At 40.3% G+C, this 17248-nt stretch overlaps 1 protein-coding gene across 1 annotated transcript in view; it reads left to right on the forward strand.

The window, feature by feature from the left end:
- Positions 1–17248, forward strand: part of LOC145419071 (gamma-aminobutyric acid receptor subunit beta-like) — a 228143-nt gene that overhangs the window by 137464 nt on the left and 73431 nt on the right. Inside the window, exon 4 of the mRNA XM_080287315.1 lies at positions 4698–4811. Within this exon, the coding sequence (XP_080143441.1) occupies positions 4698–4811 (114 nt within the window). The remainder of the gene's footprint in view (positions 1–4697; positions 4812–17248) is intronic.

The following is a 17248-nucleotide window of genomic DNA, read 5'->3' on the forward strand; positions in this document are numbered from 1 at the left end:
TGGGAGACTTTTAAATCAATTGGAGTTATATAAAAGACTATAATTCCTCAAATATAAAAAGTCTTTCCAAAGCTTTGAATAATCTAGAAGAGGCAATAATAGGTACGTCACTGAACTAAAGGGTTTAAACTGGTCAGAAAAAATGGCTTTCATGATTTCCATTGTTTTGTCTCTGTTTATGCATTTGTTTCATTCTTGCTTAATTCTTTCTATTATTTTGTATTGTTTTTATGTCTTTTACTCTTCACTTCTGCTTCCTCCATTTCAATTCTTGTTTACTGAGATCTCTAAAACTTTCGCCCATCTGAAATTAAGTCGCTCTTGTGAATGTGTTTGGTTTATTTCCATTCTTGTGTAAGTTTATTAGCTGTGTCTCTGAACGTATAACTATTTTTAAGTATGGTTTGGTTCCAGGAAATAACTGGACTATTATTTGATTGTTCTGTTTGTGTGTGTATGTTCTTTCCTCTTTTTGTTTAGTACATTAGATCTACTTTGTTCATGATATTTCTGTTCTCAATTAACACAAGTTCTTCTTTGAGTGATTCTTGTGTTTCTGTTAATGAACTGAGTTTGGTTTTTTAAGTTTCAAGGCAATGAAGGACTATTGCTTAGTTCCACCATTTAAGTGACTCCTCAGTTAACTTAAGAAACCTGCTCTCTGTCCGTGGTTGGTATATTGTCAGGCAGTGACATGTTTTATTATGATTTAAAAATTTTAGTTACTTTCATTAACACCTTCACTACATTGACGTTTTTTTTTTATTATTTCAACTCTCAGACGATTTTCTTCAGCTTAGGAGAGACTTGGAGAACTACAAGGGTTAGATGTAGCCCTGATAAAGCCCTTCACTCCCACGGGTCCTCTCCAAGTGTAGAAAATCCTCTGGGGGCAGCCTTGTCAAATGAGAAAAATTGCGTCATGAGAGTGATGGCGTTAAACCTGCTGTCTGGCCACGGTGCTTCTGTTGGTTTCTCCCTTCTTTCTGTTGGCCTGTGTGAGGAAGCAAAGGCATAAACAACATCCATATATTTCTGGGTTAATTAGCTCTCATGGAGGAAGATTTAGGGCCTTGAGAAATTAGTATTTAAAACATTTAGAGGCAAATAAATATGAGGCTTAACGGGTGCATGTCCAGTGACGCTTTTCCCCACATGCGCTTCTCTTGTTTGATATTTCAGTTCCCACAAACAAATACGATCCCATGGACTGGTAAAGGGAATAACAGTTCACAGATATGATTGAATATTATAACAGACTGGTTTTGATTTTTTTGGCTCTGTAAGTTTATATATTTATGATTATTTTTATGATTATTATGATTAATCTTTGAAGTTGAAACATGCACGTTGACGCCAGGCCCAGACCCACCTCTTACTCTGCCTAGGGTCATGTCTGAACACCAATAAATATTTTTTTTCCATCGTGATGTTGCTGGTAAAACTAGGACGATGACTGCCACATCTTTCTTATATATATTTTTGTGGCTTTGTTTTTTGGGGCCACCGAGGGTAAAATGTGGGTCTGTGCCAGAAAAGTATGATGAATTTCCTAGCAGCAAGTCACTATTTATCATTATTACTTCTAGAGCACCGTACGTTTCTGTTGCAAGATCTTGATAGCGCTCACTCTGACCTCTCATGCAGGGTCAGCCATCCATAGGTACACTTTTCTTGCTAGTTTAGTCAACGTAGCAAAACTTTTATTTTTTTTTTCATTCCACGATAATCACCGACTATTTAAAAGCTTTTTCAGTAGACTCACACATATTGCGACTCATGAAAAACTTATAAAGCATAGACATTATTCAGGCTGCCTTGTTGTATATATATAAATAACAATAAATACGATCGCTTCACTTAAAAGCCAAAACTATGACAAACTTTCCCTGCTGCTAATCAAAGTAACATGTCACTCAGTAAATATTGTCTTGTACTCCCATCCTCCGCCTAAATAAGCAGTTTTGTTTTAAATATAAGTTTGTCCCCCCCTCTTAATCAAAACACTGAAGAGAGAGAAAAAAATACGGATGTCCTACTCGGCTTTTCCTAAACAGTTTCATCTCTCGCTTCTGCTGAAAATGTCTATGTGCGAATTACCGACGGACGCTCATTACTTTATCTGTCCTGTCCTTCCTTACTTACCTGGCCAAACTCTTAAGTACTATGGGTGGCCATCTACTACTACCACTGTCACTACTTCCACTTAACTCTCATCTGCTACTCCTACTCTTACTCCTCCTTCTACTTTTACTGCTGTAACTACCTAACTCCACTGCTGCTGCTGCTGCTGGGGCTCCCGCTGTTGCTGCATCACCACTTCTGCTGCTGATCCTGTAGGTTGCCAAACGAGCCAGGCAACCCGATATATATACCGACCTTATTCATCATCTTGCTCCCCCCCGCTGATGACATGAAGATACCTTATATACTCTGGAGCTTACACAGACCAGACCTCACGTGGTAGAGACTCACCCACGGGCACGATAAAGGTTTACGGAGCTACCTGGTGCCTCTCACACCCTCCTCAGCGGTTGCTTCTCTTATTTGTGTTCCAAGCCAACCAACACCCATACAGGACATAGGGCGGCAGATATCTTAGTTCCATTTCTTTAATCAGTGTGATTCGTTGATATATTTACAGTTTTATTATTATTATTCCTCTTTAATTAACTGCACCTGGTTGTGAGTAAATAATCTGCATATTTGTTGCATTTAATTCATTTATCTGTGCTTTTAAATAATTATTACCCCCTTATCAGATCGACAAACAAATTTGCCTGGCACATTTTGATCTAAATTAATGGCTGCTTAACGTTTATTCTCAAGTTCCCCTACATCCTTAGACTAGCAAGTTGAGTGGAGATCTTTATATATATCGCTGCATGTTGTTTTGTGCACGGAATGACACTCACTCCACGCCAGCGAGCGAATTCATGCCCCAAATATAACTGTTTATTTTTTTCACTAAATCAACCCTTCAGCCCCCAAAATGTAATCTTTTTAATAAATTCTTGCTTCTGCCAGACATTTTACCCACCTCAGGAGAGAGTTTTGGAGCTGGAGGGGTTGGATAGAACTAAAATGAACCCCTTCCCGACAAGAGCTCTCCCCTTAGCTGGTTAAAATAAAATGGTGAGTTGCATGTCTGTAGTAAAAAGAAGACAAGCCCCGGGGTGAAGGAGCTGATGGTCTTGCCCACTACCTCTTAAGCCCAAAATGATCGTGGTCGCCATGTGGACTATTTAAGAACTGGGCTGGGCTGGGCTGGGTTGGGGTAGGATGGAAAAGTGGGCTTGAATCTTGGGAGCCTCACAGGATGCTCGTTGAGCCTCAACTTTTAAAACTAGGACATGTATCTCTAGTTAGTCTCGGGGATTTGCTTCAGTCTCCTCCTCAGCGATAAAGTCTGCACAGTCGCGCCAATAAATGATGTCCCAATGCCCACTGAAATATCAATGGACATGTGACGTCAATTCTTAGTGACAGTCGTGCACAGTTGCGCCAATAAATGATGTCCCTATACCCACTGAAATATCAATGGACTTCGTGACATCAATTCCTAGTGACAGTCGTGCACAGTTGTGCCACAAAGTGATGTCACAAAACCATCTTTATCTATGGACTCTGACATCATTTCCTAGTGCATCTGTTCATGATTCCTTAGCACTTCTCTTGTTAGCTACTATAATTGTGAACTAGATATAAGTAGTTTACAATAGAATACTAAGGTGCAGGATGGATTTATTGGATTTATCTGCTGAGGATTAGGCACAGTGAAATCCCCCACTCCAATTAGAATACAGCCAGTAGGTCTAGATGCTGTTGGTCCAGGTTGAATAGGTCTAAGTTTGGAATGGTCTTTGGTCTCACTGGTGCCTAGATCTACTGTATTCTTCCCATTTTTCAATTTTTTCCCGATCATTACCTACACGATGTTTTGATCTGTGGCCATATTAATCCTTTGACTGCGTAGGGTTCCTCTCTGTGCCTAAGAATATTCTAAGTGGTTGTTGGAGATTTCCTAACACCAGTTCCTTAGCGGTTCAATTTGCATATTACATCTTGGTATCCTCTTGTATGTTACTGATCCAAACTATGCTGATATTAAAACCATTTAAAAAACACCTAAGAGAAAGTCAAGGTATAGTATACAAAATAAATCGCTAAGGGAGAGGTGTGTGAAGCCTCTTGCGCCACCTAGAATACAGCTTTTATTCAGGGGTTAACCAGAGTAAATCAAAAAGAATTACTACGCTGTCAGGGAGTTAGGAACAGTACTTTCTAACCCTTGGACCACGTATGGCTTCTCTGTGTTGAATATCTAATCAGTTGGGGTAAATTATAGTGAGGTTTAAGCCTGACAAACGCAGTGGAAGGATTAAAACTTATCATTACCACCGTGGACTTGTGATGTATTAAATATTTTGTATTTAAATCTTCAAAGTGGCACCGGGACACTGCACACATTTCAAACTTAGGACTTAATCAACTTGGACTATAAATTTAACCAAGATTAATTAAATGTATCACTTAGATAACACTTCCTCAAAAAAAAAGGGGGAGAAAGATTATGATCCCAGACTAAAACCTAAAGACTAATTTTGTCCAGAGTTCAAGAAGGAAAGCTAAAAGGAAGTTAGCGGACAGGAGAGAACCCAGAAATATGTTTGGTGGTGTGTTTGTGCCTTTTACAGGGGAAAGGGTCGTTTACTGCTGCCACCAACTCTGGGAGAGCCGCCGCCATGACATCTACCTCCACTAGCTCTAATTCTGGGGAGGGGGACAGCGATTCTGATGGCCCGACTCAGGTGCGACAGATTGCAGCGGTCCACATGATTCTCACTTCAACCCATCTGACCATCCATTCTGCCATCTGACCATCCATTCTGCCATCTGACCATCCATTCTGCCATCTGACCATCCATTCTGCCATCTAACCATCCATTCTGCCATCTGACCATCCATTCTGCCATCTATTCATCCATCTGACCATCCATTCTGCCATCTGATTCGTCCATCCACCCATCTTTCATACATCCGTTCATTCATTCATCCATCTGATCAGCCATTCATCCATCTCATTCGTCCATTTGACCATTCATTCATCCATCCACCCATCTGTTCTTCCATCCATCCATTCATTTATCCACCTGGTCAACCACTCATCCATCTATCGATCTGTCCATCCATCCATCTGTCTTTCAGTCACCCATCCACCTTCTTCTACCCACGCATTCATCCACCCTCTCATTATTCCATCCATCTTTCTCGTACCCATCCATCCATCCATCATTCTCACCACCCATCCATCCAACCATCCATCCACTATACCTTACACCCATTCACCCAGCCACAAACACATCCATCCATCTATCCATCTAAGCCACACCCATCCACCCACCCACCCACACTTCCCACCCATTCATCTCACACCCATCCACCCACCCACACCATTCACTCAGCTATCTGTCCCTAACCAATCTATCCACATTCCATCCAGCTATCCATACACACTTCCATCCATCCATCCATCCATCCGTGTGATCACCAACCTAGTCAATCTCTCAAATCATTCATCTATTCACATATTTGCCCATGCATCTCTTAGCCACTACACACCCTCTCATTCATCCACCTACCCATCCATTCATCCATCCGTCCACATCCTATCCATTGCCCACCCACCCACCCACCTATCCACCCATCATTCACCCACCCATCCATCTTTATTTACACACACACACACACACACACACACACACACACACACACACACACACACACACACACCTAGCTTCACTCACCCTCACCCACACCTTCACCCACACTCACACCCCCTTATCGTCACCCTCACTCTCACCTTCACCCTCCTCACCTTCACCCACACCTTCACCCCCCTCACCTTCACCCACACCTTCACCTTCACCCACACCTTCACCCACACCTTCACCTTCACCCACACCTTCACCTTCACCCTCCTCACCTTCACCCACACCTTCACCTTCACCCACACCTTCACCCACACCCTCACCCTCACCACAGCAGTTCAGATCTATAACTAACCCTCGTCTCACAGCATAAATAATCTCAATAGTGTTATGTGGTTTTCTGTAATTAGGCATTGAGTAAACAGCCACCATCCTTTCACTTAATGTAGCTCTGTCAGTGTGATCTATTATTTTATCTATTACCATGAGCTCAATCAACCCATTACCATTTAAATACCACCACTACCATTTAACTACCACTACTACTATTTAACTACCACCACTACCATTTAAATACCACCACTACCATTTAACTACCACTATCACTACCATTTAACTACCACTACTACTATTTAACTACCACCACTACCATTTAACTACCACCACTACCATTTAAATACCACCACTACCATTTAACTACCACTATCACTACCATTTAAATACCATCACTACCATTTAAATACCATCACTACCATTTAACTACCACTGCCACTACCATTTAACTACCACTACGACCATTTAACTACCACTACGACCATTTAACTACCTTTTAAATACCATCACTACCATTTCAATACCATCACTACCATTCAAGTACCACCATAGCTCCGTCCATACCATCACCACTACAACCACATAAACAGGGCCACCACAACTACCATTAACCACTACCACAGCCACTACCATACCGCCACCATCACCTACCATTACGAGCAGAGACAGAAGCACCTTAAACCGCAGCATTTCTCGATTCCTTTGCTATTGAGAGGGTCTTTTCGTGTTAAAATCCCCACCTATACTCCTTTCACTCTAACTTGCCTAGATTTACGTCCTTTAGAAGCGCATTGAGGTGGTTTGGCCATGTGGAGAGGATGGAGAGCGAGAGACTGACGAGGAGAGTGTATTTGAGTGAGGTGGAGGGGGGGAGAGGGAGGGGGAGGCCAAGGATGAGATGGAGGGATGGAGTGGGGAGGTATGTGAGAGAGGGGTGTGTGAGCTGGGCGGATGGAGAGTAAGAGACTGACGAGGAGAGTGTATGTGAGTGAGGTGGACGGGGAGACCAAGGATGAGATGGAGGGATGGAGTGGAGAGGTATATGAGAGACGGGTGTGTGAGCTGGGAGCAGGGCAGTAAAATGGCGGGGGACAGAGCGACATGGAGGCGATTTGTTTGTGGCCACCCCTTACAGGATGAAGGCGTCTGGCAATAGACAGATAGACAGATAGACAGAAGCTTATTACAAGTCGCTCAGTAGCAGAAAAAGACAGTGCTACCAGTCTTAACCCTTCCATTGCACTTCTTCGTGACTAGCGCCAAAATCCAGCGTTGACCTCCTGCCCCAGTCCAAAGTTAAAGATGGAGAGATGGTAATTTTAGGCCAAGTTTGAGTGAAAGGGGTATAGCAGAAAGAGGGCACAGAAAACACTGGAGGGATTGACAAGGCTCTGGTGAATATTATGTGAAGCCTGTGTTATTGGTGTATCTTTTTGCACACTTCCATGCGGTGATGAGGGAGTGGCGCCTTCTCGTGGTGGCACTGATTTAACTGGTTGGTTTCACTGCCATGTGGAGAGGATGGTGAGAGACTAAAGAGGAGAGTGTATGTGAGGTTAAGGGGGGTAGAGGAAGGGGGAGGCCAAGGATGAGATGGATGGAGTGGAGAGGTATATGAGAGAAGAAGGTGTGAGTTGGGGTGATGGAGAGCGAGAGACTGACAAGGAGAGTGTATGTGAGTGAGGTAAAGTGGGGGGAGAGGAAGGAGGAGGCCAAGTATGAGATGGATGGGGTGGAGGGATATATGAGAGAGGGGGATGTGAGCTGAGAGCAGGGCAGTGAAGTGGTGGGGGACAGGGCGACATGGAGGCGATTTGTTTGTGGCCACCCCTTACGGGATTAAGTGTCTGGCTAGCTTCCCTGCCTGACTAAACAAATGTCCTTCAACTCCCTTATCCTCGGAAAGAAGGATTGTAGACAGCAGGAAGGGGGCAACTTCAGCCTGCAGTCCACTGGGATCACACTGAGATGGAACTAGACGAACACATACTCTACATTTCAGTCTGTCAGTCATATCCTCCTCTGACATTGATTATATTTTACACAATTTTCTTTTAGTCCTTCAAGACGGTACTTTATTATTATTATTATTATTATTATAATTATTATCATTATTATTATTATTATTATTATTATTATTTTGCTCATTATCGGTATCCCAGATTTCGACTCTTTCCGAGCTCAGTAAAGCCATTTGGTGACAGCAAGACATAAAAAGTGGTTGTTGTTGTTGCTATTGTTGTCGTCTGATCGTCATCTGAATGTAAACCAGTGAAGTGTAAGCCGCACTTACCCCATACAGTCCCCCTCCTTTGGCTGGGGAACAGAGGGTATACAACGTTGTGAAAGTTGAGAGCAAAATTATATATGTTTAGATGATCCATTATATGTGAAAGTGTTGGGTGGGAGAGAGAGGTATGTTAGAGCTTGGTTTCTTTAATATCTCTAACGTCTCAGGCTTCACGAAACTAAAGCTGGGTTCTGTGGAGCCCAAAATTTTAGAGATATTATAGAATCCAGCTCTAACCTCTCTCTCTCTCACCCCATATTTCCAAAGCTGTTTGTCTTTCCGACATAACATATTTATTAGTAGGAATGTATGGTATATCAAATTAATGTCTACTCAAAATTTCAAGTTCCAGTCTCGGTAAACGTCATTTCTTCCATCATAATCGTCATTGTAAGGAGGAATTTTTTTTTAAAACACTGTCACGAGTAAAAGTTCGCCAATTATCACCTCCCGACACTGTGTTGCCTTCCATATTTCTCCATCCTCCGCTAATGTCACACAATATCGTTCATACCTATACTTTTTGTGTGCCTCAGATTACTATTGCATAATGGTATACAGCACTGTCCCTCCCCGTATGTATTTCTCAGCCTTCCTCAGATGTCAGAGCGTATCCTCCTTCCTCGTATTCCTTCCTTGTATTCTTCGTGTTGCTCTCAGATAAACACGATTCCCAGACCATTCTGTCTCTCCCTCCATAATTCCCATTTCATCGTAATCATCAATGTGTCCTTCCTTCTGATTTCTTTTTCTACTGTTTACTTTACAATTCTGTCGCAGTAGCCATCAGGGTGTTGGAAAATTTTTGTTCATATACAGATGCAGTTTACAATTCCTCTGACCCTCTCGACGCCGGGTGACGTGTATCAAAGTTAATTTTTGCATTACTCAACTTGGGAAAGATTTCTAGTATTAAAAAGGCATAGTAAGGCAGCAAGGAACCCCGAGCTAGTAAAGTCTATGCTAAACTGAGTAAAATCGCTTGAAGAATGGAAGTAAGAGAAGAGAGGCGTACCCACTGAAGAGGGAAAAAGTCTCGAAAATGTGCCAGACTGCAATCCACTTCAGGAAACTTTGAATAAATGCCTTGTCTGTGCTAGGGTCATGGTGGCAGGGAATTAAGTTTTGTGACACCCCAGTACTCCCCTAGAACGTGAGATGCAGCCGTCAAATGTACAATCCAGGTCCCAGTTTCAGGCAAGATGATTGGAAGACTGAAAGTAACATTTCACGAATTAGGGACCCCAGGCGCATAGGTGGATATTTAAGTACACGATGCGAATATTCTATACAGTTATACCAAATGGTTATAGAAACAAATCTAGGATACATTTATACTGTACACTTGAAGGATGTGATATTTGGATACACTAACACAATATTCTTGGAGGATATGACGGCAGGATATGGGTGCAGCGTAGTGACTGGGTATGATTATCGAGTGTGACTTTAGAATATGATTGATTGTCTGTCTATCTATCTATTGCCAGACGTCTTAATCCCGTAAGAGGTGGCCACAAACAAGTCGCCTCCATGTCGCCCTGTCCCCTGCCATTTCACGGCCCTGCTCCCAGCTCACAAACCCCTCCCTTATATACCTCTCCACTCCATCCCTCCATCTCATCCTTGGCCTCACCTTCCCTCTCCCCTCCTCTACTTCACTCACTTACACTCTCCTCTTCAGTCTCTCGCTCTCCATCCTCTCCACATGGCCAAACCATCTCAATGTGTTTCTCGAATATGATTTTAGAATATACTTACACCCTATTCAGATGATCCTAGGGCAATAACAATGACACTATTAGATAAGAAGTCCACTGTAGTCTAAAGTCATCTGGAACTGGCAAGATTAATTGAAATATCACCAGATTGAAGGATTTAAGTTTGGTTAGAGAGCTTGGTTATGTGTTTGGCTGTTTATACTGTGTTTTCATAGTGTGTTTGTTTATAGATACCGTGTCTCTATATACATAGCACATTTGTTTATATTTATTGAATTTGTTTATCAATCTATCTATAGCCAGACCCCTTGATCTCATAAGGGGTGGCCACAAACAAGTCTCCTCCATGTCACCATGTCCCCTGTCATTCCGCATTTGTTTACAAGACTGGAAAAGACTGGTTGTTTATACAGATACTTTGATTTCCACTCATACACCTGCCTAACACTAACGAAATAGGATTAAAATTAGTGGTACGTGTGAACTTGGTGGACTGCAGGCTAGTGTTGCTCTCATCCTACTGTCCCCCCATCCTTCTTTCAGGGGATAGGGAGGGAGTTGAGGGATGTTTGAATAATTGGATGGAGGAGTTGCTTAGTTATATCAGTGCCCCTACGTGAAGGCGTCCCTCTCCACCACTTGCCATAAAGATTCTTTGTATTAAATCCCATGGAGAGTTACAGTAATAGGCCAGTGCATCTGATGAGAGTATGTGAACTTCTTCCAGATGCAGCTGTTGCGGGTGTGAGGGTTACAGCTACCAATATTTGATGTAATTCTGCCCAAGGCCAGCTAAAAGTGTGTGTTGTTACGTTGAAGATCAGGAGTACACCAATAGAACTAAGGTTTCTACAATACTCATGGCCTTATAAAGAAGATGGGTTGGCAAAAAATAGTATTCAAACATATGTTCTACTCCTGTCTATCAGGTGATTTTAAGGGATGTATTACAGAGGGTTTATGTGGAAATATTGCCTCCATGCATGTATAAAGATGGTATATAATTCGAATAAGGGTAATAGGATTTCTATTTCTTAAATCAACAATGATGAAAGATATGGATAAATTCGCCATGCGACATTTGCACTCGGTATTCGGCTCTTCCACACGTACGACTGTAAACAAACACGAGACTGGCGAGGTGCGTCGGTGATGGGATGACTTGGTTCCCTGACATTGACGATAAGAACAGTTAGCAAAATGACGAACTTTGCGCTGTGGCTGACTGCAAATCAAATTCAACTTTCAGCACAGACCAGCACCCACTCATGAAACACGTGAAATCCAGGTTTCCCTCAAAGATGGACGCCAAACGTCGTAGGCTGTGGGGGACGCCATGTAGAAGAGGTGATGAGTGGAGAGCAACCAGGAAAACATGTCGTACATTGCCCCGGCAGCAAATTTTAGAATATGGCAAAATTTGTACATGAAAGCATTTCTTCCTATGTTTACCACGTTATAGTCTAACACCAATTATACGGGGTGTTTAGTGAACAGTAACTTGTATGTAGAAGTTAATTCCATGGAGATGATGATTCCTGTTTAACGAGTTTGTTTTTCTAATTCCACTTACACATCAATAACATGATTGTCAGAGGCATTTGAAATTTTTTTGTGATTAGCCAAATGGTTTCCTGTAAGCCAAGAAACCATTTACAACGCTGGGTGGTAACCATATAACCAAACCATACGTGCTGCCTACGTGTCAACAAGTGGGTTGGTGGAGGGTTAGTGCCCCTCCCCGTAAAACAAATAACTCAAAGTCAAATGGCCACCCCTTACGGGATTATGGCGTCTGGCAATAGATAGATAGATAGGAAACTACATGAAATGGCATAGAAAAATTTATCTTTGAAGCCAGCAAAACGTTTCTGTGGGAGAAGTTCACAGACCCACACCAGATGGCAGGACAACTCGGTGCATTGGACCATTGAGATAGTTGTTAAAAGCCATCATCAGTACCACGTCAAGAGCAACGCCTCATTTGTCAAACTCTGCACACACACACACACACACACACACACACACACACACACACACACACACACACACACACACGCAATTCCCCTCTGCACCCCATCGTTCATGTCTCTCGAACTTAGGGTTTGGATTAAGTTTTTTGTTTCTTAAGATTATTTCTCGCGAGTTGTGAAAAAATTGTTGGAATGTTTTCTTGTCAGAGCTGTCTAGGTATGGCTGTTAGTAATTTACCTATTATTATTATTATTATTATTATTATTACCATTCTTATTATTATTGCTATTTTATTACTCCTATCATTATTATTCTAACTTGTTATTATTATTATTATTATTATTATTATTATTATTATTAATTATTTTATTTTCTATTTTTATTATTATTATTATTATTGTTATTATTACCATTCTTCTTCTTCTTTTTTCTTTTTATTATTATTATTATCATTATTATTATTAATTATTAGTTATTATTATTATTATTATCATTATTATTATTAATTATTATTGTTATTATTATTATTATTATCATTATTATTATTAATTATTATTGTTATTATTATTATTATTATCATTATTAGTATTAATTATTATTGTTATTATTATTATTATTATTATTATTAATATTAATTATTATTGTTATTATTATTATTATTATTATTATTATTATTAATTATTATTGTTATTATTATTATTATTATTATTATTATTATTACTATTACTATTATATTACTTCTATCATTATTATTCTTACTTCAGTTATTTTTATTATTATTATTATTATTATTATTATTATTATTATTACCATTAACACAGAAGACCGTGTTCTCACTGGCTCTCTCAGGTTTATATGACTAACTCAGGTGAATGAAATCGTCCAGCATGAGAGAGAGAGAGAGAGAGAGAGAGAGAGAGAGAGAGAGAGAGAGAGAGAGAGAGAGAGAGAGAGAGAGAGACCCTAAACCACCTCTTGACTCTAATGACGCGAGTTTCTCCCCTACTACTGTTAATCGATTGTCCTGTGCAGTTGACCCTCTTGCGGTGTGGTGCGGTGAGGAACTGTCCCTTCTCCCCTTGAGGAGAAGATGCGATTAAATGTGTGTGTGTGTGTGTGTGTGTGTGTGTGTGTGTGTGTGTGTGTGTGTGTGTGTGTGTGTGTGTGTGTGTGTGTGTGTGTGTGTGTCCTGTCTCGGCTACCTCCCTTTCTTTGGGGAAGGCAGACTAGGTAGATAGATAGATAGGTAGATAGATAGACAGATAGATAGATAGACAGATAGATAGACTGCTAATCGACTCTATATTAGGTCAGAATCGATATTACTGAGTGGGATAGTGAATATTGTTGACAAACCCTCTCATCTTGAACCCTCTTGAACCCTCGCTCATCTTGAACCCTCTGATCCTAAACCCTCTCATCTTAAACCCTCTTGAACCCTCTCATCTTAAACCCTCTCATCTTAAACCCTCTCATCCTAAACCCCCTCTCTTAAACCCTCTTGAACCCTCTCATCTTGAACCCTCTCATCCCTCTCATTTTAAACCCTCTCGTTCGGTTAATTCCATTCTATTGCCAGGCGCCTTAATCCCGTAAGGGGTGGCCACAAACAAATCACCTCCATGTCGCCTTGTTCCCCGCTATTTCACTGCCCTGCCCTCAGCCCACACCCGCCTCTCTCATATACCTCTCCACTCCATCCCTCCATCTCATCCTCAGCCTCCACCTCCCTCTTCCCCCCTCCGCCTCACTCACATACTCTCTCCTCGTTAACTGCGATAAGTAAATACAAGACAGTATAGACGTGTAATACTCAAGATAAGTCGCGAAAGAGGAGGTGCTAAGGCCTAAACTGACGAAAATACAGCTTAGTGTATTAGTGCAGTCAAACTGAGAATGGCCAAGAAGGTTCCGTAACACTTTTTCCTCAGCAACTTAGTCTATTTCTACCTCTCGAAATTCCCTTATGTGTTTTTGTCAGTTTGTTTTTGTCTGGTTTTGTCCGTTTGGTTTTGGTCCGTTTGGTTTTGGTCCGTTTGGTTTTGGTCCGTTTGGTTTTGGTCCGTTTGGTTTTGGTCCGTTTGGTTTTGGTCCGTTTGGTTTTGGTCCGTTTGGTTTTGGTCCGTTTGGTTTTGGTCCGTTTGGTTTTGGTCCGTTTGGTTTTGGTCCGTTTGGTTTTGGTCCGTTTGGTTTTGGTCCGTTTGGTTTTGGTCCGTTTGGTTTTGGTCCGTTTGGTTTTGGTCCGTTTGGTTTTGGTCCGTTTGGTTTTGGTCCGTTTGGTTTTGGTCCGTTTGGTTTTGGTCCGTTTGGTTTTGGTCCGTTTGGTTTTGGTCCGTTTGGTTTTGGTCCGTTTGGTTTTGGTCCGTTTGGTTTTGGTCCGTTTGGTTTTGGTCCGTTTGGTTTTGGTCCGTTTGGTTTTGGTCCGTTTGGTTTTGGTCCGTTTGGTTTTGGTCCGTTTGGTTTTGGTCCGTTTGGTTTTGGTCCGTTTGGTTTTGGTCCGTTTGGTTTTGGTCCGTTTGGTTTTGGTCCGTTTGGTTTTGGTCCGTTTGGTTTTGGTCCGTTTGGTTTTGGTCCATTTGGTTTTGGTCCGTTTGGTTTTGGTCCATTTGGTTTTGGTCCATTTGGTTTTGGTCCATTTGGTTTTGGTCCATTTGGTTTTGGTCCATTTGGTTTTGGTCCATTTGGTTTTGGTCCATTTGGTTTTGGTCCATTTGGTTTTGGTCCATTTGGTTTTTGTCCATTTGGTTTTTGTCCATTTGGTTTTGTCCATTTGGTTTTGTCACTTTGTATATGTAGCACCAAACGCGCCAAAATCAAAACTTAGATAATGAGGAAAATAATAATAATGAATAAAATAATGAGGAACATAATAATGAATAAAATAATGAATATAATAATGAGTATAATAAATATAATAATATAATAATAGTGTTTTGGACACACGAAGCCTTTGTAGTTCATCCATAGGGCTTGATATTCCCTTATATGTCTTTGCTCATAATATCATTTGTATAACGACCAAGTAACACACCTGCAGGCAATCTTGGACATCGCAACTTCCACAACAGTAGCAAAAATAATGTAGCAAATACTCTCAACATAATACGATCATCATTAGGTATTATCTATCTATCTATTGCCAGATGTCATAATCCCGTACGGGGTGGCCATTTGACTCAAAGTTATTTGTTTTACAGGGAGGGGCACTAACCCTCCACAACCCACTTGACACGTAGGCAGCACGTATGGTTTGGTTATATGGTTACCACCCAGCGTTGTAAATGGTTTCTTGGATTACAGGAAATCAGGTATTACAATTGTCTATATAATCAGCTCCGACTTGATGAAAATACAAAACACGACTTTACTGAACCATAAAACTAATAAAAGCAAGTCAAATCAACCCTCCTCCCAGTATAAATGCTCAGACAGAAATGCCAAGAACCACTCAGAGAAGACGCAAAGAAAACTACTCACACCCCCAACTGGAACCTCATTCGTCTGTTCGAACCCTAAACTCCAACCCCTCCCAGACTGAAGTAAACAAACCAAACCCACCTATAGCTTCGAACAGACACACCATTATGATATGACCAGCTATGATATGGAGTCTCTATTTACTAATGATCCTTTGGCTGAAACCATAGACATAATTCTTGATAATTATAAACCTAGTAAATTTTTATGGTTTAGATGCAACCCAGGTTAGACAGTTATTAGAATTTGCTACATCTGAATCATGTTTTGTATTTAACCATGTTCTTTATAATCAAGTAGATGGTATCAGTATGGGCTCGTGTCTTGGACCTGTTTTTGCTAATGCTTTTTTGTGCAATAGGGAGATTTCATGGTTAAATAATTGTCCCAGTGAATTTAGACCAATTTACTATAGAAGATATGTAGATGACTTATTTCTAATTTTCAATAATGAAGAAGCTTATCAAAAGTTTTTTGATTATATTAACAAACGACATAAAACTGTAAGGTTCACATGTAAATTAGAAAACGATGGAGGTATTGTATATCATTTTTAGATATAAATATTGCTAAAAGTAATGATGGACCAGTAACAGGGGTACATAGAAAACCAATTTCACAGGTCAAGGCTTAAATTGGTACAGTTTTTGTCCGATGATATACATAATTAATTCAATTAGAACTTTACTGAATCGAGCATACAATGTTTGTTCGAATTATATAACTTTGCATGAAGAGTTTCTTAAACTTAGGGATTATTTTCTGAACAATAATTATCAGATAAACATATATGAGAAGTAATTGAAGTCTTTCCTCTATACTAAACTAAAAAGTAAATCTGTATGTTTTGAGGTGAACAAATTTGTTAAATATGTTAAAATGCCTTTCTATGGACAAATCAATTATCAGTTTCGTAATCTGGTACTTAAAGAATTAAAAAACAGTTTTCCTTCTGTAAATTTTTAGGATTACTGTATACTTACTAATGACTTTAAGATCAAGAATTTTTTCAGTCACAAAGATAGAGTGCCTACTCCTCTATGTCCAGATGTTGTTTACAAATTTACACGTCCTAGTTGTAAGGCTGGGTATACTGGATGTACAAGTCGTTCATTCAAAATAAGAATATCTGAACATATGGGTAAGAGCTACAGGACAGGGCAATATTTACATCAGATAGCTTTTTCAGCTATTAGAGAGCATTCATTAACCCATGACCACCCTTTCTCTTACAATGATTTTCAGATAGTAGCTAAATTCAGTAATTCGGCTGATGCTTTACTGGGAGAAAAATTACTAATAGAAAAGTATAGACCTGAAATTAATGTAGTCAATTGAACTTAATGGTTTGTCTGTTCGAACCTATAGGTGGGTTTGGTTTGGTTGCTTCAGTCTGGGGGGTTGGAGTTTAGGGTTCGAACAGACGAATGAGGTTTCAGTTGGGGTTTGAGTAGTTTTCCTTGCGTCTTCTCTGAGTGGTTCTTGGCATTTCTGTGGTCAGGACCAGTAAATTTGTATTTGTTCTTTTTATGTATTCTTTTTTTACATAAATTTGATAAGTATTTGATTATTTTGTAGTGGTATAGTAATGAGTCTATATGTGATGTATAGATGGAAGTATTTGTCCTGGTACTATCCATGTATACTGATGTATTCTTTATTACTTATTGTTTCATAATCATGAATAATAACTTAATATTGGTATGAAATAGATGGAAATATTTCATATCATTATTTTGGCT

Source organism: Coenobita brevimanus, chromosome 117 (genome assembly GCF_032717465.1).
Source record: "Coenobita brevimanus isolate Jiangsu-jjx chromosome 117, ASM3271746v2, whole genome shotgun sequence".
In the NCBI taxonomy this organism is placed as follows: Eukaryota; Metazoa; Arthropoda; class Malacostraca; order Decapoda; family Coenobitidae; genus Coenobita; species Coenobita brevimanus.